Source organism: Tursiops truncatus, chromosome 1, assembly GCF_011762595.2.
Source record: "Tursiops truncatus isolate mTurTru1 chromosome 1, mTurTru1.mat.Y, whole genome shotgun sequence".
NCBI classification, from domain to species: domain Eukaryota; kingdom Metazoa; phylum Chordata; class Mammalia; order Artiodactyla; family Delphinidae; genus Tursiops; species Tursiops truncatus.
Window position 1 is genome coordinate 81006291 of NC_047034.1, and position 26234 is coordinate 81032524.

At 46.1% G+C, this 26234-nt stretch overlaps 2 protein-coding genes across 2 annotated transcripts in view; both read right to left on the reverse strand.

Moving 5' to 3' along the window:
- CD101 (CD101 molecule) overlaps window positions 1-4943 on the reverse strand; it is a 36663-nt gene extending 31720 nt beyond the window's left edge. Inside the window, exon 1 of the mRNA XM_019920100.3 lies at window positions 4816-4943. Within this exon, the coding sequence (XP_019775659.2) occupies window positions 4816-4858 (43 nt within the window). The 5' untranslated portion in view covers window positions 4859-4943. The remainder of the gene's footprint in view (window positions 1-4815) is intronic.
- An 8946-nt stretch (window positions 4944-13889) lies between these two features.
- The window catches only part of PTGFRN (prostaglandin F2 receptor inhibitor), an 86111-nt gene continuing 73766 nt past the window's right edge, over window positions 13890-26234 (reverse strand). The window contains exons 7-9 of the mRNA XM_019919686.3: window positions 23730-23837; window positions 18859-19164; window positions 13890-17368 (exon numbers count right to left, since the gene is read on the reverse strand). Of these exons, the coding sequence (XP_019775245.2) occupies window positions 17202-17368; window positions 18859-19164; window positions 23730-23837 (581 nt within the window). The 3' untranslated portion in view covers window positions 13890-17201. The remainder of the gene's footprint in view (window positions 17369-18858; window positions 19165-23729; window positions 23838-26234) is intronic.

Below are 26234 nucleotides of genomic sequence, written 5' to 3' on the forward strand. Positions count from 1 at the left end.
TTCTTATATGTTATATTTCAAGATAAAAATGTTTTAAAAAATATGATTTCTGAGGTACCACTAAGATGTTTATGTCAGGACATGTTTCCACAATGTTATTTTTGGTGTCTAGGCAACACTTAACATTTTTTATGACTTTTCGGAGAGATGGTACCACATGTGAAACATTTTATTTTGAAAACTAGCACTTCATTTTCTACTGCTTCGCCTACTAATTCAATAAATATTTGTTCAATCACTTATAGTGTTTCTGATGCTTCAAGGACTAAGATATGAAGATGAGTTTGGGATAGTCTCTGACTTCTTGATTTTACAGTTTATTCAAGTAGGGTGGTAGTCATCTGTCCTGGAAAGAAATATGATAAAAGCGCTTTGAGGAATTTGAAGGAAGGAGACATTACATTTTGGGGGATGGAAATAGGTAAGGTGTATGGAAGATATAGTATTAAAAATGGACTTTGGAGAAGGTTATGACAAGTTAAGTGGAGAGACAGGGCCTTTTAGGTGAAGGAGATTTCATGAAAAGACTGTATAAGTAGTAATCAAAAGAATTGTTCAGGAAATAGAGAGTAATCAGTTGGATTAAGGGGAGAGTTACATGAAGATTAATAGAAAGAGGTAAGAGTGGGTAGGAATTTTGAGTCCAAAGCATGAAGGGCTTGACTATCATGTTTAAAAGTTTGGACTTGATTGATTAGGCAATGGGGAACCCACTGAAAGTATTTGAAAGGTCTTAGTAAAATTAACCTGAAGTGTGTAGGATGATGGAGTTAGAAGTAGACATCAGGTAATGATAGTAGCCCAGAAGAGGAGTGATAAAGGCAATAGAAATGGAAAGAAAGTGGCTATAATTTAAGAGCCACTGTGGAGATAAGATCTATACAGTTTTTCAGTGTCTTAGATGCTTGGAAGTAGAAGGGGTAGATGGAGGGATGGAAGGCAGGAGGAAATCAAAGATGATACCAGGTTTTGTAAGGGTGACTGGGAGTAATGGCACTGTTTACAGGAATAAGGATCTCAGGAAAAGGTACTGTTGTGTACCTTCGAAGGTGAAGGAGAAGATGGTGCATTTAATTTTGGAAATACTAAATTAGAGTACCATGGAAAAATCAGGAAGGAAATCCAGCAAACATTTGGAAATAATATTTAAATATGTCTATATCTGTAGCTATATCTATCTATCTATACTTTAAAATCTACTCAACCCTTTGAAAATATTTGTAATCCAGTCCTCTTAAGAACTCTGAGATGTTCCCATATTTAGCAATGTCAAAGTTGTAAATGGTACAGCCAGAACTGAACTTGGATTTACACATGTCAAATTCCTGGCTGTGTCCATTGTTTCCTCACTGCTTCCTGTAAATGCTTGTTAACTAGGGAGAGTTCTGGGCTGTAGATGCAGATTATGTCAGTTACATGTAAACACTGGGAAGCGTTCAGGAATGTAAGGAGAGGGCTGAAGAGAGATTATTAGAGGATCTCTCTCTTTAGGGGATAGGATGAGGAACAAAACCTACAGAAGGAAGAATCAGGGAGGGAAGAATCAGCTGGCAGGGCAGCAAGGACGCAGTAGCTTGAAAACCAAAGGAGCAAAACGGTCCAAGCAGAAAGAGCTTGTCAGCACTGGAATGCGGCTGAGAGGGTAAGGACTCTAAAGGCAGACGAAAGTCTTTGTAGTTTGATGATGAGGAGGTCAGTGGAAATCTTTGTAAAAGAGATTTCCAAAGAGCAGAAGCAGAGTATTTCAAGGATAAGAAGCAACTGCAAGAAGCATAAACTACTTCAAGAAGCGTCATGGAGAAGGGAAAGAGATAGAATAGGGTGGCATTTAGAAAGAGTAGATGGACGTGGGCAGAGCAGTGAGGGAGGATAGACACGGGTACCTCTACATGTCTACGGGCAGAGGAGCTGTAGAGGGGAGACATGGATGAAGCCAGGGAGAGGATGATGAATGGCATAAGGTGCTAGTAGAGGCACGAGGTCAAGAACATGATTGGGAGGGTACTCAGAAAAGCGGAAGAAACAGTGTGAAGGTTTAACAGGTATTGTGGAGACAAAAAGGAATGACTGACAGAGGCCAATTCAAATGGCCATGCATGGGGAATCATACATACACTGAAGCATCTTATTATACATCTGTTTCCTGTGGGATGTTGTACATATCTCTCCTCCTAAAGAGTGAAATACCTCAGAGGACTGACCCGTTGCTTTCTCTTTTAATAGACAGAGGGTTAGGCACCTCTGCACAGCAGGTCAGATTCTTGTTGACTGATGGACACAGAGCTTGGCATTGACATACTGCATTGGAGTCCCATTTTTGTAACACAAAGAATTCCCTAATGGTGTGGACTTTTTCCAAAAACATTAATGGGATTGCCAAATTTTCTATTTCAGTATTATTTGAATGGAAGCTATTTGACCTATATAAAATGTGGCCAACACCTGGCCACTTTTGATACGCAAAAACAGCAACTTCCAATGCTTCCACCTTATACAAAACCTAGCTGGAGAACACCAAACACAACAAGCGACTTCTCTTCCTTTACCCATATAAAATCCCTTTTTGCTTGGAGGCTGAGAATGCTTCCATCCATAATTCAGTGGATTTTTTTTTTTCGTGAATGCAGCCCCAGTAAGACAAACAGTAGCCCCTCCCCAGGACCCTCCCATGTTAATGACTTTTATCTGTAGGGCAGCTATTCAGGGTGAGGGGTGACAGACCAATCAGACAAGGCTAAGTCTAAGAGCTCATTTACCCATGACATTAACCTCATCTGGCCCCATATTCTAATAGGATTCATCAGTCTTTACATATTTATTTAAAAAATTAATTAGGACAAGGTATACATTTGCCAAACAATGCAATTGGTCAGTTGATCATCCATAATTTAATTAATTTCCTTCATTTTTCCCTCTGTATTTGTAATGACAGATAGCAGGCTTCCAAAATTGTTTTCAAGTTACTTCCTGATATATATGTTTTTCACATAAAAACTGTGGCTCTACACAAAAGTTGTGCTTAGGAAGAGTTTAAATTTAGAAGAAATAATTATATAACCCAGTTTAGGTAATGGTTTAAATGGGGTATGGAAAGGCTTGAAGCTTCCCCTTTTTGAACCTTGGTTATTACTCTCCTTTTCCCAGGCCTTTCATCTTACTCACTAGGGAAAAAAAAAAAAAGACAAAGAGAGAATTTGCAGTGGTCTGACTTATTGCACAATGTAAGCCCAGTTTCCCCATACACAAGCCAAACACACGGTTCACAGACACAAAGCACAGACACTTGAGAATCACACTCAGACACCTGAACAGGACACCAGCCAACAGTCCCCAAAGGGCCCCACCAGTGAACCTGGTCATTAACGTCTGCCAAGCCAGTCTAGTGGGCACTGATTACCCAGCAACTGGTCCCAGTAACCTCCTGCAGGCCACCTCTCACCCCAGCAGGTCCCATATCTGATCTTTACCTTACACTACCCAATGTCTTTTGAGACATGAACCCCATTCAACTCAAGCCAAGGTTTATTAAGCACCCCGTTGAGCTGAATGCTGCACCCTTTTCATGTATTAGCCACAGCCTTGGTCACACTGATTCTAAGCTCTTTTAGTTCCCCTATTGTCCAAGTCCCTTCACTAACTCCATCCAGTCTCTTTAAAGCAGAAGTTTTAAACTTGGGTCCACATGGGGGATGAAAAGATTCATAAACTTGGGTGGGAAAAAAACCCCACATCTTTATTTTCACTAATCTTAATGGAAATTTAGCATTTTCTTCAGTCATGAATGTAGACAATACATCATAGATATTTTCACATCACACCACATCTATTGCAGATATCTTGAAATATTGTTCATACTCATTACGACTTTGAAGTTTGGTGGTTCATAGACCACCTCCAGATCTTCTTATGTAATACATAAATAATGAAGCAAATAAATGACTACATCAAAATTTACTTGAAAGTATTTCAATAACCCTATTTCAATATGATTGATTTTCCCTATAATCGTATACATTTTAATTCACACATTTAAAAATTATTCGAAGTTGGGGTCTGTGGGCTTCACCAGATGCTAAGAGAACCCAGAGCACTAAAAAGTAGCTGCTACCTGCTCTGTCTGCTCTGAGACTATTTCATTCCTTCCCCAGTTCATCTGTTCACGCATCTCCCCGCAAGCTTCCCCTTTCGCCATCCTGTTCAACCATGTACAAATGCCCCTGGGCCAGCTGAGGTCCTTCCACTTGCCCCTCAGCAGAGCCAAGTGAACCTTCCTGCCCCTTTCTCAGGCTCTTAGTAGTCACTTCCCACTTCACCTCACAGATGAAGTCCAGAACCTTCTTTTAGGTTAGCCTAAAACTCCTAAGTGCTCTCATGACACTTCCTTCCATCCGGTCACATCCCCAAGGCACATTTATCTAGACAAGTTCTAACATCAGACATCACCTCTCAGTCTGAGGAGTTAAGCCTCTTCCTATCTCCAGGGATGAGTTAGCCCAAGAACATAAGGTTTTTACTGAGTTAGCCCAAGAACTTAAGGTGGAGGCAGGGCCAGCAAAATCAGCAGCTCTGGCCACACACACAAATGTAAAAACCAGTGGGATCAGATTCATGGGACTCAACCTCACATTGCATCTCCTGGAACTCAAGGATGTCTAGGTAGCCAAGAACATCATCAAAAGTCAAAAATGATTGCCAGCACCAGAGATGTGTGGCATGGTTTTTCCTGTAGAGACCAAATTGTCCCATTTTATCATCCAACAGTCTCCATTTGACTAGCTCCTTGACAACAGTAACCTACAGAATGATGACACTTACTCAGAAAGAGAAAAAAAGATGCCACTCGTGGGAAGCGTGCCATTTGGACCAGCAGAGACCTTTCCTGGTGGTGTCACTGAAGTTGCTCAGACGCCGAGTGACAGATGTTGCGCTCTCACTACAAAGATAAAGAGGAAGCGATGGTGCGGTTTCCAGCCCACTGAGAAACAGAGACGGCTTACCAAGAGCAATACAGTTTGCTTTACATGGCTCTTTGCTAATCATTCACATTTACCTGCTTATGAAGTTATCTTCATGGGTAGGTAAACATAGATAAAAATAAGAAAAGATGAGCCTCCTCCTGGTTAAATACATATCATTAGGTAATGATAAGGGAATTTAAGTAAACAGAATAAATAATCAAGCAGCAATTTTCTCTTCTTAGCCCTTACCTCGCCTCCCATCATGGCAGAGGAAAGGACTGAGAAACGAGAGAAGCGCCCTTAGAAGACATGAACCTGGGGAGACATGCGGTGACGGTGACGATAACACACTCTAGGTGGGTGTGCCTGGGTCTGCACAGACTGTATTTTTAATAGTTGATCTTAGAACAGTGAATTAATCTTTTCTAACCCTCATCGACAAAAGGGAGATACTAACAGTATGTGCCCCATAAGATTGCTGTGAGAATTGAATGAACTAATTCACTGAAAGCACCTAGAACAACATCTAGTACATAGAAAGTGCTCAATGCATATCAGAGACATTTAAGGGAATCTTCATCTGCCCAGCATGGGCCTGGGCACAAAGGATGGTGGGGGAGTGACTTCGCAGACTAGGATTAAGTTAGCCTGGCCCCGAACCCAGGCCAACTTAATCCTGGTCTGCGAAGACAAGAACATACACGGGACGAGCTTACTGAGGACGTTAGTTCCCCAGGCCGAGCCTCCATTTAGATGGGTCAGTAACAGCCTAGTCTGCTTCAGGCCACAGTTACGGCAGATCCCTGTTCCATCCACCTTTCCAACAATTTTTTTTAATCTTCTGGGTGCTATTGTAAGTGCTGCACATACGAAGCCTTTGTTCTCAGGAAACTTCCGTTTACTCAGATAACCACAAGGTAATTTTGGAAGCACATCAGTGGGGCACCTAAAGGGAGTGGGGGGAAGTGAGTGGGTGGGAGGGAGGGTCAAGATTGGCTGGGCCACATGAGACAACCAGGGAGGAAGGGGGACCGAGGTGCAGTTGGGGAGAAACAGTCCAGCATGGATAATGACACACCAGCTGTGCCCTCCTTCTGGAGTAAAGTTTGAGGCTGGTGTGAAGGGAGAAGAAGGTGCATTCAGAAAAGGCCGGTTTTCTTTAGGTCCTTGGAGATCTGGTATGATTCTAATAGGCAGAGAAGAGAGAAGAAAGGACATTCCACTAGGGAGGAATGAAATGTATAAAGGTACCGAGGCAGGGATGTACAGGCTGTATTTAGGGAACAATTAAAGGGCAGTTTACCTAGAATGGCAATTTCAAACTACCTCTCCAGGCCGTTAACCATAATATCAGTGGGGCTTGAAGTACAAGAATTTTTTCACCATTGCAGTTGGAGAAGGCATGGGTCACCCCCCAGGCACCAAAATTTACTGTATCGGTTAGTTATTGCTGTATAACAAATAGAAAACTTCGGTGGCATACAACAGTAAAGATTTTTTATTTTTGTTCACAAGCCTATGGGGTCAGCTGATGGGAGCTGGATGGTCTAGGATGGCCTTAGCTTGGATCCCTCTGACAGCCCTCGAAAAGGCTAGCCTGGGCACATTTTCACAGTGATGTCAGGGGTCCAAAAGGACTAGGGGAAACACATCAGTACTTTTTAAAGCTTCTACTTGCATCATGACTGCATGCCTTCTACAAGCATCCCTCAGATGAAAGCAAGACACATGGCCAAGTCCAAAAGCAAGAGATGGGTTAATGGACTCCATCTCTTTAGTGAAGGGAACAGCAAAGTGGCAAGGCAAAAGGAGAGGTAGAGAACAGGGGCCATCAATGCAATCAATCTGCTACGTGCACTGAAAAGAGAATTATTTTAGAAATAAGCATTGACCACAGAGACAATCATTGGCAATACTACAGAGGACGCTGTATTCCTGAAATACATACAACTAAGTAAATGCTATGCAAGTTCTCATTCTTGGCTGTTGCCAAGTTTTTTTTTTTCTTTCTATTTTCGTGGCTCCATTTCTGCCAGAATTTAACATTGACAGGGTGATGTCGCTTCTTTTCTGGAGGGGAAAAAAAGAAGCTTTCTGTTATCAAGGGGAAAAGAAAAAAAGAAGAAAGAAAAAAATAGAGCCAGTGAGAGAGACAGTTATTCTATTACCTTGGGAACCACTGCAGTGCATTGCAATTTTATCGGTTGAAAGGAATGTAAAAATAGAGTTCCTGATTCAGATGGAGGGAGAAGGCCAGTGCTGGACAAAGCAACACGAGGATGTACTAAAGAAAAAAAATCCTTTCTGAAGTTCCTAGAAGATTAATGAAAAGTGATGTCTTTTTTTCAGGTTTGACATGCTCAAATATTAATTCCATAAAATTATAGAAATTGCAAGTATGGTGGATTCCTAAGCATTCAGGCCCAAGAAATATTTAAACAGGTACCTTTTACATGTCAGGTTCTGTGCAAGGCATTTTCACATATGCACTGTTATAGAATAACTCACATCACTATGTGATAGGTATTACTAATACCATTTTACAGGTGAGAAAACTGAGGCTCAGAGGAATCAACTAACCTAGCCAAGACTGTATGGCTAGGAAATGGGTGCATTCTATGGCTGCCTTCTTACTTGTGGCTCAGTGCTCTTTCTATTCGCTTGCCATTCGCAAGCTTTCAGAAGGCAGAATATGTAGGACAGTGAGTGACTGCAGGATGGAAAAGAAAACCCCGAAGGGGTCAGCAGGAAGCTGATCAGGATTTTGCCCCTTTTTCTACCCAAGCTCCTATAATTCAGGTCAAAGTGATCGATACCCCACAGGTATGGGACTTGCCAAGGTGTAAGGAAGCCCTGGGGCTAAGCCTCGTTTCTCTATGTATGGATCACCAAGCAGTGACACCACAGGAAGGGATCACAGCGAGCTCAGTCAATCCCTCATAGAACAGTGGAAGAAACGGCGTCCTCAAGCGGGCCTGGTTACAACTTGGCCCACCAAGCTGTACTTCCCACCAGCCTGGCTGTACCAGGAGCTGACAGTTAGTTAACCAAGGCTAAGAGCTTTTCCACGTGTGTGGTAACTCCTCCTGTCTGTGGGGAAAAGCCTGAACTAGATTCCTGTGGGCAGAGGCAAAGGCCAGAGCATGGGAAGAGGGGTGGAGAAGGAGGTGGGGACTAGAGGATGGTGGCAGCAGAGAAGAGCAACAGATGGGATTCCCGGGCCATTTGCTGTTTCCGAATACTCCCTTGGGAAGAGCTACTTCTTAAATTCCCTATTAGGGAGCGGCTGACAACGAACTCTGATTTTAAAAAAAGGAAGGGAGGGCTCAGAATAGGTCCCAAAGAAAAGAAGGAAGGAGAATAGGAAGTTCGCTTTACCTGGGCTTCGGGTACGGGTGAACCCCTGAGATACAGTTGCCCCCTCATGGCCTCCTTGGCCCATAAAGCAGCTCAGGTGTCTCCTACCCTATTAAATAGCCACATTTTCACCCTAGTTTCAAACCGGCCCCTCTTCCTTCCCCTCTTCAAATGTGGGACAGTTTCCCGGTGTTCTGTATTCTGCTTGGTTTCCTAACTTGCTGGTACTTCGGCCCACCACGATCTGGGCTTGGTTCTACCCAAACATCCAAGGTCACAGCGGCGGACACTGCTCAGCTCTCCCTTGATTTGGTCCTTCTGGGGCACAAGGGAGGACCGACCGTTGGCAAATCTGCTTGGAATTCTTTACTACCACCTCTGATACCACGCTCTGGCCGGGATTTTCTCTCTCCCCTTTGGAAGTTGCTTCTCAGTCGTCTTCTCGGTGGACCCCTTCTCCAGGCTCCTGTCATCAGCCCTTTGCTCCCCTCGCTGCTTCTGCCTCTCATGCCCCACCTGTATAAGGACAATCACCAATCTGTCTCCACCTGCAACTTCTCCCTTAAGCTCCAGGCCAATTATCTAGCTGTGTCGAACGTTCCCACTTGAAGGTCCTGCAGAAAACTTAAATTGCGTCCAAAGCTGAGATCACTGTTTCCTTCTTCACTGGTATTTTCCACCGTGGTGACTGCACCAGCATCCACCCAGACCCACGGCTGGCCTCCACACTCCATATCTAGTTATAAAGTCCTACCAGTTTTTCCTAAAATCCTTAATGAATGCATTCTACCTGCTGCTGTCGCAATTGAGAGCTGCGATTTTTCACCTGGATTAATGCAGTTCAGTTCATCTTCCAACCTTGTCTGCACCCCGGCCCCTTCCACCAGAGTAATCTAAAGTGCAAACAGAGCCATGCACTGTCCTGATTAAAGGTTTTCAATGGCTCCCCCAAACTTCTAGACGATCAAGTCCAAACTCCTTGACTTGACCTTTACGAGCTGACCCTTGAGAACTCTCTCCTACCACCTCACCCTTCAGACACAGAACCTCTGTATTTCTCTGAGCGTATCTTACCATCCTCTCTCTTTAACTTTGTATATGCTATCCCTTCTGCTTAGAGCCCACTCTACCTGGTATATGCCTATTCATTAAAAAAGTTTTAAATCTAGGTTTGCACCTCCTATGCAAAACCTTTCTTGACACCTTAGAAAGTTCACCATTCCCTCTTCTATCTCTGTCAGTGAACTCCTATAATTTTACTTACTATATGTAATAAAGTGACTTATTTACATGCCTCCCTCTCCTGCAAGACCATGAATTTCCTAAGGGCAGGGGCCAGTTCTTACTCATCTTTCTATCTCTTCAAAAAATACTGAATGGCTAAAATAGTCAGGCACTGTAGCTGGTATAGTGATTTAGAACATGTACAGACTTTGGAGTCAGAAAGACCTGCATTCAAATCTCGAGCAAATTAGTTTCTTTAAGTCTCAATTTCCTCATCTATAAGAATAGGGACAGTAACAGTAGAAACTCATAATTAGAGCTGTTAGTTGATCAATTAACAGAAAAGTCAGGTGAAGACAGGAATCATAAAAAGACACTTAAATTTCTTAACAGTTTTATTTTCACCTCAATCATATACATATATATTTGTTCACCGATCTCTTAACACAGGCCCAGGTCTTTCCTTTGAGTATAGGTCTGTTGTCTGGAGTCTCCTCACTTTTTTGCATAAAGCAAACCTATGTCTTTTGCTACAACTTTCAGGTTTGTTTTATTTTTATTTATTTATTTATTTATTTTGCGGTACGCGGGCCTCTCACTGTTGTGGCCTCTCCCGTCGCGGAGCACAGGCTCCGGACACGCAGGCTCATCGGCCATGGCTCACGGGCCCAGCCGCTCTGAGGCATGTGGGATCTTCCCGGACCGGGGCACGCACCCTTGTCCCCTGCATCGGCAGGCAGACTCTCAAGCACTGCGCCACCAGGGAAGCCCTGTTTTATTTTTTATTTTATTTTTTGAAGTCTTTATTGAATTTGTTACGATTTTGCTTCTGTTTACGTGTATTTATATTTGCTGAATGAAAACTGTGGTGTGTGCTTCGGTGAATGGAATTTCAGGGTCTCCCTGTGCACAGCCAGTGGGCGAAGGTCACCTTAAATGACTCTTTCTTCCCATTTGTCTGTCGATCCCCAAACCAGTTGCTTTTTTCCAGTTGCTTCCCGGGTGCCTGTACATAGTTCTTCTTTTTATCAGAGCACTCTCCTGTGTTCTGCTTTAACAGACAACGGCTGTATGAGGAAGACAGTATAAACAGAAAACTGGATTTCTATGGCCTAGGTTTTGTACATACAGAAACTGCATGGTATTTAAATTATTGTTCGCCTCCAATGATGTATGCAGTTTCTTTAAAAACAAACCCACAAAATGTCTTAAAAAAAAAACATTGCTTCTGTTTTATGTTTTGGTTTTTCTGTCATGAGGCATGTGGGATCTTAGCTCCCCGACTAGGGACTGGACCCACACCCCCTGCACTGGAAGGTAAAGTCTTAACTACTGGACCGCCAGGGAAGTCCCCCAACTTTCAGGTCTGATTTCCTTAAAATGGAGTAAGAATTTTAAAAACACTTGTGAAGCCAATGGAGTACAGATCCTCCCATGTTTTTATGATTTGTCTCCCCTCAATCTTTTATAGTTGTTTTGCCTGGACCTAAACTGATAGCATTTAAAAAACAAAAAAAGCGATTTGCCTTTATCTAGTCCAGAGAATTCATCTTATTGTATCAACGCCTCTTTCTTTGGCACTCATATTTCATTGGTTTACATAATATTCAATGAAATGATGTAATCATAGTAACCAGTACTGGTGGCACAAATAGGCTGGAGAATAAACAGAACAGAGAGGACCCAGATGAGCATCACCCCCCCGCCCCCCAACCCCAGTGGAGCTGAGCCACCCAGGTGTATAAGCCCCCAAGCAGTGAGTATATTAATCATGTCATTTTGTTTCTGGTTTTTGATGTTTTGACACCTAGGATCTTGCTGATCCTGGAGAGACTGCCCCTCCCAAGGCTGGCCAGTTCCTAGAGAAAGGAAATCATTCCGAGTTGTCTGTAAGCACGCCTTCCATGTGCAAACCAACCAATCTGGAGTCCACACACCCTCCACCCCCTCCATCAGGCTCTCATGCTCAGGACCACTGTTCCCTGCTCTGATCACCCCAAGGCCAGGAACCAGATGTGTTGGCGGGGTGGGGGAGAGGGGAATAGCTGGTGTATTAAGAATATGCGGATTATGACCTGCTGAACGAGGAGGCACCAGCCACCCACATGGGGTCAGCAAGTAGCTCCCTCAGCATCTGAACTCCCACCCGGAGGAAGTGAAACCCCCGGGTCCTTTTGATTGAAGTTGCAATTTCAATAAACTTACACAAAGTCACAAGATTTGTTACTTACAGATCCCAGAAACCAGGGTCGGGGTTGCCACTGAGCAGGGGGAAGGGCAGTGCTCCGACGTCCCAGGTGTCCAGCAAGCAGGAGATAAAAAGCAGGGTAACAAGCACCTATTACATATAACATGGTTGGGGCAGAGGCTGCAGGCTCAACTCAAAATGGTTATTTTAAAAGGTGCCCCAGGAAAAGCAAAGTGGGAACTTGGGGTGGGAATCCTAAGCTCAGGTCCTCATCTAAATGTCCAGGCTCTGGCTGTGAGCAGGGCTATTATACTGTAAAATCCTAGGCAGCAACTCAAAATAGCTGTTTTCTCATCACACCAGATAACTAGGGATACGCCCTATGCCCCAGAACCTGCTGAAATTATCCAAACTAGTCAATCCTAAGCCTGCTTACCCTAAGTTGCCCATTCCTTCCTGTGAAAACCCCAACAAAGACTATTACCCATGCTTCACCCTTGCTCCCTCTGCTGCCTGAGGGACCCTGGTGCTTTCCCGTGTGGCCCCCTTTTGTGTGGCATGACCCTCCCTCTTGGGATCTGTGAGTGTAACAAACTGTCTTTTCAATGGCAGTCATCTCCCGATCTGCTGGCCCTGCCTCACCTAAATAATAATAAAACCTGTATTTTTTTTTTTTTTTTTTTTTGCGGTACGCAGGCCTCTGTTGTGGCCTCTCCCGCTGCGGAGCACAGGCTCCGGACACGCAGGCTCAGCGGCCATGGCTCACGGGCCCAGCCGCTCCGCAGCATGTGGGATCTTCCCGGACCGGGGCACGAACCCGCATCCCCTGCAATGGCAGGCGGACTCTCAACCACTGCGCCACCAGGGAAGCCCTAAAACCTGTATTTTAAAGCAGTGTGCTACACACACTGGTCTGTGGGTAAGAGGACATGGAGTGGCTGTTACTTGGAAGATCTAGTTACATGAAGAGCAGGTAAGAGGTCTTCTGCTGTAGTCACCTCAGGGTGACCTGAGGCACTTGCCCAGGTGTACGGCACATCTAAGCATCTTAGTGTTAGTTAGCTATTATCACAGTGGTAAGGGGTCCCTGCCCTCGGGGCACTTGCAGACAACCAGAGCATCTGTCAGGGGTTCCTCTCCTAGCCTAGAGGGGCAGAAAAGGCTCCCTGGGACCTGAAGGAGAAGTAGGAGTTGGAACAGGTGGAAAGAGGGTTCTAGAACGAGCAAACAGCAGGTGCGAAGGCCTCTAGGAAAGGACATAAGTGGCGGGTTTTCTGTGCTTAGCACAATGCCTAGGCCACAGGAGGTGTGCAAGCAAATTTCTGTTTTACTTTTAATATAAACCGAGGCAGGAACAGGCTCAGCAATAGGTATGGGACTGCTAAAGACCAGCTCTGACTGTGTCAGCCTTTTGATGTGAACAGAGTCCTCCATCTTCATGGAGAAGTGTGTAGTGTCGGCCTATTCTCCCGGCAGAACGTTAACGGTGCATTTATACACCGCCAGTCGCTTCTATCATGCCTGGATCAGGGCCAAGGTTAGGAACCGGGACACAGACCCAGCCCCTGAAGACCTCGCGAGTGAGGTGGTCCCTGCCCGGGACACACATGGGGAAGCCCAGCCGAGGCTGAGCGGCTGCTCCAGGGGCCAGCAGGGAGGTGGGGTTCCCGGCACTTCCTCCTGTGCAAGTCCCTGTAGCCAGCGGCCTGGGGAAAAAGCACTGTTTTTATATAATACGGGGACTAGCACCTTCTGGCCTAGTTCGGCTGCAGACCGGGTCACGAGTCAGAAAAGCCGTTCTGTCCCAGGCACGATATGGTCACAGAACTTGGGTGCGTTTCCTCATCTGCAGAGAGGAACAACCTCTAACTTCTCTCTTTCCTGACAGGAGTCCTATAAGGTCATGGGAATTCACAGAAAGACCAAGAGACCATCCATCAGCGACAGGATCCTAGCCCTCACCTTTCCACTTGCTGGGAATCTCAATACTGATCCTGTTAAATCCATTTCTTCTTTTCTCTTTGGAATATCTACAATGTTTTCATAGGATTCCAAGAGATCAGAAGGTGCCCGAGCTGCAACGGGAATTCAGTCACAGTCCTTCATGCGGAGGAGATAAAAGGGTAACAGAGGCGGAGATCAAGTGCCTCACACAACTTCAATTTAAATTAAACTTCGTTTAATGAAATAAAAAACAAATGGTGCATTGCATAATATTTTGTGGTCACAGTATAAAACAATACAATTAGTTCATATAACATTGGATATGGACAAAAATACACAGGACCCTTTCTTTGTCTACGTAAAATTCAGCAGATCCGTATGTGCCACACTAAAAAAGAAAGAAAGTCAACTTTTTTCTCCTAGTTATCTGCACACAATATTTATCACTGAGAATTTGGTCAAACAGCGGAGGAGAACTTACCCAAATCCTATAGTTCCCTTCTTCCTCTGTTGTCATCGGTGAAGCTAAAAAAAGTTTCTGAAAGTAGCAAGTTGTGTAGTATTGCTTATTTTTCCTGCTAGAGAGGCTCAGTCTTTGGCTCACAGATGTCAGTGACAAAATCATGGCTGCAGGCAGTCTGCAAAGCAAGAAGCAAGAGCCACCAGGGAAAACAGACAAGGGTCTGGGCAGGAGGGGCCACCTTAACGAGGATCTTAGGGAAAGCCACGTGGATAGGAGGGGAGAAAACACACACATAAATAAACTTCTAAATTAAGATTTAAATCCAGTTGGTGAGTCAGAGTTCCACCGTCCCATGAAAAACCTGAAAAGTTGTTAAAAAGTCAGAGCTTGGATTTTCTTTTTTTAAAAAAGTGAAAAGTGTATGTAAACATTATAAAGTAAACAACTGAAAGTAATTTTGAGGCTTCTATCGGAACATAGCTTAGGCTCCTTCTGGGGATATGTTTATGATTAGAAAATTAAAAAAAGCCAAACTTTTTATCGTTTGTGTTAAGCGGTGCAATTTCATCTGTGTGAATCGTGGCTGCGTCCTTCCATTCATACCAGTGCTTCTGGCAGGAACCTTTTCCAGAAGAGCATTTAGGGGGCCCTATTTGGTACAACAACCGAGTACGTCTCGCACTTTGAACGGGACACACATTCCAGCCAGTTTATGCCCCTGGAAGGAAGGAGGCCCTTGGTACAATGCCCTGGGATTTCTCCCCACTTTGTACCAGCTCAGTGGACAGAGGGTGGGGCTAGGGGGGCGGTCAATGCCTTCACAACCCCAGCCTTGAACTGCAACAGCAGTCTGAAAGGAAAAGGTACAGTGTGTGAGCACGTGTTACCTTTCCCGCCAATAAGTGTCAGTTGTGGCCCATCCGTGGTTTTACGTACACCTGGGGCCACCTGGTCACGTCCAAAGCCAAGTACCCTTTCCTCCTACCAAGGGCCTGTACTACAACAATCCTGAATCTTCTTTTAGGAGGCATGATAACTGCAAGGGCTCAAAGGGCACTGGCTGTTCCTAACACAGCACCTGTTTCTATTTCCTGTTTGCACAATCACCTGTGACCCACCTCCTCTGGAGTGGCCCAGTTAGGAAATGACATGCAGGAAACACCCAAATCTAGTGCTATCAAGGCCTCCATCCCTTCCTCTAGTCATCCGTGCTCTGGTGGGGCGGACCTGCTGCCTGTGTTCCCGCCACAGATGCTAGGCCTGGAATTCACTTGTGCTGCTTCCATTAGTGCAAAATCTAGTTTCTATCACGTGAGTGGTCCCCTCTGTGGGCAAAACCAAAAGGAAAAAATTCGGTGGAAACTTGCCTCCTGGGGGTGACTTGATGATAAGTGCAGAACGAATCGTGGGTGACAGAGGGAGGGGAAGTGGAGGGGAAGGAAGATGGTGAGCCCGAGGAGTTGGCTGTCTGGCCCATTGTGACAAAGAGCTGCACATGAATGGCCATCATTTTGTATTACTTTATTGCTCAAAACAAATGGATCTTTTTCCCCTTTGGAAGACAGAGCAGTATTAGATCCTTCAGAGCCAGGATAAAAGCACAGAGGATTGCAATGTGGGGCGTGAGTCACCAGTGAGCCTCAGGAAACCCCACTGAGATGCTTCCGAAAAGCCAGCGCTGTGCAGGGGCAGACACTTCGGGGGGGCGGAAGATCTCTTTGGGTCCGTTGTCCTTCTGGTATGAGTGATCAGGCGAAACGGACTGCTCTCAGATCTACTTTGTAGGCTGTTCACATGGCAATATAAATTGCTGGGTTTCCTTTGTGTTCCTCATAGGAAAGCAAACATACCACAAAGTATACCGTTTCTCACTAACCCGCTGCAGGGGATTTTAAAACGACTTGAAGGACTGAAAAGGTCATAGAAAATGCACGGTTCTTCCAGGTAATTTCTGATTCCGTGAAGTCAGTCTTGCAAGCAGCAATTCACCTCCACATTAAGGAGCCCACTCAGCCCACGAAGGATGTGGGGTGTCCGTGGTTCCCCCTGCAGACGCACAAGGCCTTTGCCTCTCACAAAGGGCGGGACAGAGAATAGAGGTGGCTTCTTCCGCCCGACACACCCCTGGCACCACTGACCCTCCGGGCACGAGCTCCAGACATCTAACTCCCAGGATCCCCCTTCTGCAATCCCCAGGGCCCCCTGAGGCATGGTGGCCTCCGAACTACGGAAGTGACTGTCTGTTCCTTTCCTTGTCCCCAACCTCCTCTTCCTTGCAGGCCTTCTTACTGCCCTGGACAGAGGTGGCTGTGCATTTTTCTTCATACGCATTCTTAAGGCTAAGGTGGCAAGATAAGGTGCTTGGTGGAGAGCCAAATTCTCAATTCCAGGGCCATTTCAGCACTCGCACATAAAGCAGATACGAAAGAAATGGAAAGGGGGCAGAGAAGCAAAAAACCCAACCAGAACAAAATGCATCTGGGCTCGATAGGAAGTTACGGACTGCAGGTTTAGATTTCAAATGTGGTCTAAACCCCCTGAAAATAGGGGGTGGGGGAGGGTAGTAAAAGCCACACATTAGCCTTCGGCACTGGTCTGTGTTGTCCCTCGGCAGGGGTGGAGGGTCGCCTTTAGCAGCTCTCTCAGCACGTGCCTCCGACTCAGAAGCCGGCCCTTCCGTTCTCACCCGAGACAAAGAACTCTGAACGCCTTCACCCCTTCCTCACCACAACCCCTCGAAACAAAAGGTAGAAACACACACAAGCCAGAGATCTATAAACCAGTAGGAGAAAAAAATTAGACAGAGGTTAACCATTAAAAAGCCGCCGTCGGGAAAACACACACTCGATTGTTCTATCAGAAAGTGCTGTGGGAAGAAGAGCCGTGTGCTGGTAAACATGTCCGCGCTCAGAACTTGACATGCAGAAAAGAGAGAGCGCCGAGTCCCACCTGAGATTAGAGAGGACTGGTTTTTAGTGTAACACACATCACGTTAAAAGATCACTGTCCTCTTCTCGCCCAAACTGCTCCTCGAACGTCCCTGCATCCCGGCCTTTCCCGGCACCGGCTAGTCCATCTCCATGGACATGAGCCGGCGGCGCTCCCGCCTGGTCTCCTGGACCTCCTTCTTACAGCACCAGTGCGAGCTGCAGTACCCGATGAGGCAGGACAGGAGCCCGATGACCGTGGACAGGCCGACGCCGATCAGCAGCGGGTACTTGAAGGCGTTCAACACTGGGAGGGAAAGACGAGAGGGAGCGGGTCAGTGATGCGAGGCGGGCCTCGGAGAAGACCGCCGCCTCCCCTCTCCATCGCCGCGGCGTCTCCACCGGGGATCTGACCTCGTGCATCCTGTACCCGGCACCTGGCATGGTGCTTGAGACAAGAGCAGCTCGGCCATACGTGTCCAAAAAATGAGCAAATGTCTCCCCACCCAGTTCTGTGCGGGAAGGCAGCAGAAAGCCAGAAAAAAAAAAAAAAAAAAAAAGATTCTCCTTCAATGTCTTTGAATGTCAACTTGCTTTTTAGGGTTTTGGCAGGAGATTGATTTTTAAAAGTCAGTATAAGGGCACCACACATTCGGTAGCAGATGCATCCTTAAAAAAACCATACATAAATCAATTCTATGCATCAGATAACTGAAGTGTACTAGGGGAGCTATTTTAAGTAACACTATAGTAAATTATCTAGCAAAGTGAATAATCACTCCCTACTTGTTTAGTAAATCTGGGTTTTCATATGGAGTGACTGCAAGCAAGACATTTCTAAGAGGCAAATATGGTATAAATGACTCAGTTGCGGGAATGTACAAACACTGTTTAGATCCCACACCCTCAAATCCCACGTCCCCGTCCCCCAAAGTACCAGCACGCCTTGGGTGGAGGCTGGCACTGTGGTTGTTTGCCTGACATTTAATACAACAGCCCCAGGAGAGATTATTATCCCATTTAACAAGAGAGGAAATGAAGGATTAGAAAGGCTAAGTCACCTGTGGAAGAGCTGGGGTTCCAATTCCAGTCTCCGCCAAACTGACACAGCATCAGGGGAACACACTCAAAGGCTCCTACTTAATCCTTGGTGGTACCTGGACTTGAATTCTCTCCATGAGTGTTTTCAGTTAATGTTTACTCTGACACTTTTTGCAGAGAAGACATGTTTCTCGTTAACCAAGGAACAACTGCCCACACTCTGAGAGGCCAGGGAGCAGAGGCGTGGGAAGGGGGCCCACTGACCATGGCGCTTTAGGCTGACTGTGGTGGTCGGTGTAGGCCAAGGCTGGGAGCTCCCCCTCCCATCCAGGAGAAACCCCCTTTACCAAGAAGCAGAACCAGTAGGAGGACAAGAGGGGCAGGAACCCACCTGCAGCCCCTCCTAGAGACCTGGACCCACTCTCCTGATCTGGTCTCTGCCCCTGCCTGGTGGTATCCGTGCCAACCCGAGGACACAGCAAAGTGGGTGTGTACAGAATTTAGAGAAAGCATCAAAAATCTTTCCAGTAAGTCTTAAAAATCATTTCCCAGTGGTAGCTCCAGCACACATGATACCAAAGCTGGGAAAACAGCAAGGGCTGTGTGTGCTCTTTCTGGGTACAGGCCCGGGCCAGGCTAGAGAGAAAGCAGGCACATTCCTCACAGGGTGGGAACCTGGATCCCGTCAGCGGCAGCAGAGCGTGGAGAGAAGACATTCCCCAAACACCAAGAGGGTTACTTGCGTGTCATTCTTACCATCCATCTTCACAGTTATAAAGATGGGCTTGGACTGGATCTCTGCCTCTTTCTGCCAGGAACCGGTGGGTGACTTCACCCACGGAGTCACGGAACAGTAGTAGTTGCCAAAGTCCTGGTCCTCGGAGCCATGCACTTGCAGCAAGAACTCTAGCACGCTCACGCGCTCCAGGCTGAGGTCGCTCTTCCAGTCCCTCTGGGCCGTGTTCACAATCCCCTTCCGATCCAGGGACGACAGGAGGACGGGAGCCTTGTCCAGGCCGAAGGAGTGCACCGCAAACCAGGTCACGTCAAAGGCCATGTCGTCTATGGATGACCAAGCCAAAACACTGGGGTCAGGGCCACAGGCACAAGTACCAAGTACGGCTAACATGCCTGTAACCTGACTGTGGGCCAGCACGGCCCTACGTGCCTTGGGTCTCCCCAGATCCTCTCAACAACACCCCATGATGAAGGTACTGTCACACTTCCCGCTCTGTGGCGGGACCGAATAACTGAGGTCACACAGCAAGGAAGTCACAGAGCACGTGGCTTAACCCAAGAGTCTAGCTCCGGAATGCACCCTCTTCACCACGCCACTGCCCCTACCCAGATGAAGGAGCACAGCCTCAAACTGTCTCCTCCAGAGAACACGGGATGAAAGGCTGGTGGTGTGTGGTGACATTGAACGCTCTGTCTCCCAAAGAAAGCAGGGTCCTTTGGCATTTTAGGCAGAAGAACCCACGACAGGAAGGACACGAAAGTCATAAGGAATGACCTGAACATAAAGTGAATCGTACAAAATGGAGAGTTGTAAACAGTTTAGATTTTATTGTTCACTGTGATTTTTTTTCCCCCTGAAGTGCTTAAGTTCAAAACAAGAGGAAAAAAATGTCAAGCTGAGAAAATTGAACACAGTTTAACAGTCCCAGAGAGTAATGCTGTGGAATCGTAAAGTACTCTGCAAAATTAAGATTCTAACAGCCTCACATAAATTAATATGGGCATAAGAGAAAGACGGCTTTGGCACAAGTGGTAGTTCTCATAGAACGTGGAAATAGAGTGCACATCCTAAACCTCTGACCTCTTCTTTTGACTGCTACCAAGTGATACCAGCTGTGTCAGGTCTGAGAGTCACCCAGCAAGCAAGAAAGGACTGGGAGGCCACAAACACTGCTTTATCTTACAACCGCTTGACGGGGCTTTCTGTACACATGTTAAGTAACATAATTTTTGTTAAACAAAAAGTAACATCCGGGCTTCCCTGGTGGCGCAGTGGTTGAGAGTCCGCCTGCCGATGCAGGGGACACGGGTTCGTGCCCCAGTCCGGGAGGGTCCTGCATGCCGCGGAGCGGCTGGGCCCGTGAGCCATGGCCGCTGAGCCTGCGCGTCCGGAGCCTGTGCTCCGCAACGGGAGAGGTCACAACAGTGCAAGGCCCGCATACCCCAAAAAAAAAAAAAAAAAAAAAAAAATATTAGTGTATTTTAGTAAAAATACACTAATAACCTCAAAAAGCATATTATAAGGCAAATAAATTACATTCAGATTCTTACATATTAAAAAAAGAATATAAGCAAAACTAGAAGCAGGAATTTTTTTTGGGGGCCACATCACATGGCTTGCGGGATCTTAGTTCCCCAAACCAGGGATCGAACCCTGCAGTGGAAACGTGGAGTCCTAACCACTGGACAGCCAGGGAATTCCCCAAAAGCAAGAATTTCTAAAAAATTATTCAAATGGTAGTTCCTTTTCAACTCAGTCTAAAAATGTTAAGGGCCACAGGCAAATCTCAACTCTACATGTGATGTCAGCCCTCTACTCTGAGGCACCAAAATATCATTTTTTCCTCCCCATCGACCCGCCGTGGCCCTTGACACAACATTTGATTGTTCCGAGGGTGAGGGTCATCTCTTGCAAGAAGACCAACACCCTGGGGGCAGAGGGAGTGAGGTCAACGTCCTCACACCCTCACAGTGCCCAGGCAGAGTGGGCCCCCAGATCACTCCCAGGTCCTCAGTGAAAACTAGCTCAGTGTCGCTGTCACCTGCAGGCGCCGGGTGGTTACTGAAGGCAAAGAGTCACAGCTGTGTCCCCATTACTTGTGTCCGGACTCTAACCCCAGTCCCGCTGTGCCGTACAGTGCGGTGGCCAGGCTGCAGGGTCAGGCTACCCGGGCTAGAATCCCAGCACTGGCTCTTGTTAGCCTAGTGACCTGGGTGAGTCACTTAAGTTCCCTGTGACTTAGTTTCCTTATCTGGAAAAGGAAATTACAATAGCACCCATAGTTAGTTAGCTTTATAAAATGCTTAGAACGGCACCTGGAATATAGTAAGCACTCAATAATAGTTGGCCACCATGAACATCCTTACCGCCACAGTTCAACATACACGGTCTGTACTAAGAGATGCTGTAACAGGAAGGGTACTGCCGCCTGCAGCAGATGCTCGTGCTGCTCTGCCCCAAACAGCTGGATCGCTGGGCCCCCAGATGCTGCAGGTGCCGGCTGCTAAGCTCTCACACCGGTACCCTTCTCCAGAGGACTGGCCTTAGCTGACAGAAGCCACCTCCCGGAGAGCCACCCCTGGAGGTGAAGAAACACTACCCCTCCCCAGCCATTCACTGTGGATAATGACTGACAAACTGGGGTGGCGGGGATATAAAAGCCCAGTTCCTTAGCTCAAGGAGGTCACACTCTGTGGTGCAACCCATGTTCTGGAGCTCCCCACAGGGAGTTAGACTTGTTTTGAAGATCTTTGCCTGGCTTCCTTCCCTGCTCTATCCTGACTCCCTCACTCCCTCGTTGTTGCCTCCTGAGGGCACATCTTCAATTAATCACTCGCACGCTTGTCTCAGGCTTTGCTTCTAGGGAACCTGACCTAAGACACCACCTCTAAAGGGCCGTGGTCTCCCCCTGCCCCTCCCCCTGCCTTGGCACTCGGCCCACTTGGGCCACATGTCCTTTCCGGAAGAGAATTCCTTCACAGCCCACAGGATGCGAGAGGAAAAACGAAATTACGACCTGTGTTTAATTATTCAGAATCTTCCACCCATGCAGTCTAAGAGTGCAAAGTTCTGGAAAATTGTGATCTGCAAGATAACAGCTACCTATAGCTTCTGCAATTACACTGGAGGGAAAGACTTATATTAAGGGCACAGCTGGTGACCCATCAATTTCCTGAGAAAGAGCATTTAAATGATTTATTTTTGTATATCTCTATAAATGAGCTTTTAAAATTTTTAAAAAAATTTATAAATGAGCTTTAAGGGTAAAAATGGTATTACATTATTCCAACTTTTGAAAAGGATCTCCCCGCCCACCGCCCCCTCCCGGCAGTCTCCACAGATGTGGTGGCTCAAACAAGACCTAGAGGCTCCTCCTTCCTAAGCCCCAGGACAGAGCTGACCCCTCTGTTGTTTTGGATGCGTGTTTTTCTTTGCCTTTCCTTACATCTTCCACAAACTCTTCTCCTTTTTCCTACCTCTAAAGCTCAACCACGTTCAAGTCCCCTATGAGAGTCAATTTCGGTATCAATCAACTCGTCCAGGGGTCAGTAAACTACAGCCTGCAGGTCCAATCCAGCCTACCGCCTGTTTTTGTAAATAAAGTTTCACTGGAACACAGCCAGGCCCATCTGTTTACATTGCTCTCTTCGGCTGCTCTCTCTCTACAACAGCAGAGTACAGTAGCTGCTGTAGAGATCATCTGGCCCACAGCGCCAAAAATACTTTCTACCTGGGCCCTTTACAGAAAAGGTTTGCTGACCCTGAACTAGCCACACCTGAACCTTCAACTGGAGTCCCTGCAGTAGCCAGACCTCAGGGGGTGGCGGCCCGAGCCCCTCTGCTGTTGGTCACACCAGATCCAATACAGCCCACCCTCACTTTGCTGACAGCCTGCCCTTAACACAGAATGTAGATCTGCTTCCAGTTTCCACCCCAGGGCCACACATCCCGTGGTCTCTGCACAGAACTTAGTGAACCCTGCACAATTTGGCCTTTTTGAGGCACAGATCTGTGTGAGGCCACGGCTCTGCTTATGATGGGGTGGGCAGTACAAAGACACCCAAGGTCAGAGCACGGGCATCCCCCAGGCGGTGAGTCAGGGTATCCACGGGTGCTTTAGGAGAAGGCAGAGGTGGCTACAGTCCTGCTCAGCAACAGAGACACACCTACATGCATTTAATGTTCTTTCAAACCCTGAGGGTCTACGAGTGAGAAGAACAGCACCGGGTACTAAGGGGGCCAAGGAGAAAAAGTGTAAGGCTGCTGGCCCACAACTGTTAGGTATCCTGTTGGCAGTACTTGTATTCTCTGCAAAGAAAAGATTTACAAAGATTTCCTAAGAATTTAAACTACAATAGCTCCCCGTGGTTACTGGCTACTCATTTCCTCTGCTCTGTATTTCTTCAGAGTGTTAATCGCTATCTGATATTATATCATATGGTGATTTCTTTCTTGTTTGTCTCCTTAACTAGGCTGCAAGCTCTATGAGGGCAGACATGGTGCATTTTGATCACTCCTCTATTTCCGGCAACTAGAACAGCACCTGTTTATAGGAGTTCACTAAATAGCTGAATGAATGGATGAATGAATGAAAGACAAAAAGCGAGGGAGCCAGACTCTGCCAGTGGGCTGCAAACGAGATTGAATCAGCCCCCGAAGTGGCCACTAGATCACCCTGAGAACACATTCAAATGTGTGGTTGTGTTTCCAAATCGTCAAACAGATAGTTGCATCCATTAAACACCTACTGAATACTGCCGAGCTAGGCAGTTTGGGAATAAACAGCCAATCCAATCCCTGACCTCCACATCTGTGTAACATAGTGGTGATGATATGAGAAACACTTACAAAAAGAAATACGGGGAAGGGGAAGGATGGAGAAAAGTACCTGGATCCAGGGCTGCTCCTTCAACAGTGATGATACAAAACAATTTGATGAGATCTCCCCGGATGACTGATGGCGCGTCCGAGTGCACAGAGGCATTAAATATAGGACCTGGAAGAAAGCAATGCCACTTCGTGATCCTCTTTCACACTTCTGTTTAAATCCTGTTCTTGGTGTGCAAATGGGCATCTAAATGTGGGATCCCCTTCCTTGGAACTGAGCTAGAAATTCACAAAATAGGTGTCCTAAGATTGCTTTCCTTCTATTCAGAGAGACATGTGCATTAAGTATATGAGCTTCATCTTAAGATTACAACCATGGTCTCATTTGAAGGCCACCCACCTCCCATCCTGGTACAGCCTGGGCTGTTTCTAGCTGCACATGGTTCACTTCCAGGCCAGAGTGGCTCAGATGCCAGAGGGTTCAGGATTAAATCAGGGATGCTTTTGGTCCCGAAAGAGTGAGCAGCCTCATTGTATTGGGTGCTGGCGACGGGCCCTGCTATTAAGAGGCTGAAATCCAGTAATGCCAACAATGACGACATTTCTATAAAGCATGGTGGGAGCACTGAAGGCGATTCATTCCAATCTGCTGTGAGAAACTGAGGAAACGTGGAAACTCCTTTTAAAAACTACCCAGGGACTTCCCTGGTGGCGCAGTGGTTAAGAATCCACCTGCCAATGCAGGGAACACGGGTTCAAGCCCTGGCCTGGGAAGATCCCGCATGCTGCGGAGCAACTAAGCCCATGCCACAACTAATGAGCCTGCGCTCTAGAGCCTGCGAGCCACCACTACTGAGCCCGTGTGCCACAACTACTGAAGCCCGCGAGCCTAGAGCCTGTGCTCCGCAACAAGAGAAGCCACTGCAATGAGAAGCCCGTGCATCGCAACGAAGAGTAGCCCCCACTCGCCGCACCCAGAGAAAGCCCGGGCACAGCAACAAAGACCCAACGCAGCCAAAAATAAAAATAAAAAATAAATAAGTTTACAAAAATAAATAAATAAACATAAAAACTACTCAGATAGGATCTGTCTTGCATACCTTTCTGAAACTCTCCCTTGATACCCAGTTTACTTTTATAAAAGACCCCTTTCCTTCTTCCAAAGGCCAGAGGATGTTTCTACACAAACCATGCTGACTCCTCATTGTATCATTGACTCACAGCAAGGCAGAGTTGTTCCAAGTTTCTAAGTTGTAAGGCAATGAGCCTATGCATGAGCAAGAAAATGTGAAGAATTAACTCAAAAGAATTTAGGGCTAGAAGTTAATAATATTTACCATAGAGTCAGTTGGATGCATTTGAATGTAGGCATAATTATTATTGTGCTATTTCATAACTAGGCACAAATAAATGACTTAATAAATTAAAAAAAAAATAGGTATGCCTTGTATGCAAGAAATCTGCAGCTCCGATCCGCTCCTTAGGCAGAGAGAAGGGCTAGGTACTGCATTCTGTTTTTAACCCCTTTACAGCTCACTTTTAGGTGACAGTGTTACATAGCTTTAGGCCAATCTGATCCTAAGAGCTTAATATTTACCATATGCCAATTCCTAATGTCTAGGAATAGGCAAACCTGAAGAAGATTCCAGAACACCAATGCTAGGGGATTTCCCTTGGGTTTTCTGGAAAGCAAAGATAGATGGCCCTGGACAATGATTCTGAAACTCACTAGAAGCTAAGAATACAGGTGTAACTACCTTTAAAATCAGATTACCAGAAAGGAAAAGGTACTTTTTGTTTTAACATCCAAAAGAAATGACTGTGAGAAAGAGAGTAAAAGGTCATATGAACCAATGAGGCAAAAAATTGAAAAGACTATACTTTCATTTCAACGTGAGTAGTAAGATGAATTCATCAGATGGCTTTCTTAACACCGAGTCCATGAGTAATCCGTGTTTTGCTGGGAGCAGGGTGAAGGTCGGTTGTAGAACATGGAAACCTTAAGGCATTAGGCAGCCCTGGGCAGGTTCTGCCGAGTACTCAGATTCAGTCTAGGGCATGGAGAACGTAACAGAATGGCAGTCCCAGGACATGGGGAAAGGGATGAAAGCAAAAAGGACAAGGAAACTTTACCTACTTCTAGACATCACATCCTTCAATTAACTCGGCTCAGCCATGGTTCCCTCAGGTCCTTACCACCCTGGATTTGCTCTGTTTATAGCAGTGAGGTGGGAGAGGATTAAGCCAGTTGCTCTGAGTTGGCTCAGTGGTAATGACTGGGGGGACTTCATGCCATATATGGTCATCCATGAGGACAGGTTAGTAGGGACGATGGTGAGCAATGGGGACTGAATTTTTTTTCTCTGACTAGAAATTTCATGGTTATAAATAGAACTATACTATGGGGCTTTCTTAAAGTATCCAGACCTCTTCTAAGAGAACACAAGATAATAAAACACAAGGAGATCCTCATAATGGATTTAGGTTCTTATTTACTTAATTTGAAACAGCAGAGAAATTTGGACATATTTCCTTCACCTTATTTGGACAAATTTCCTTACCTAAT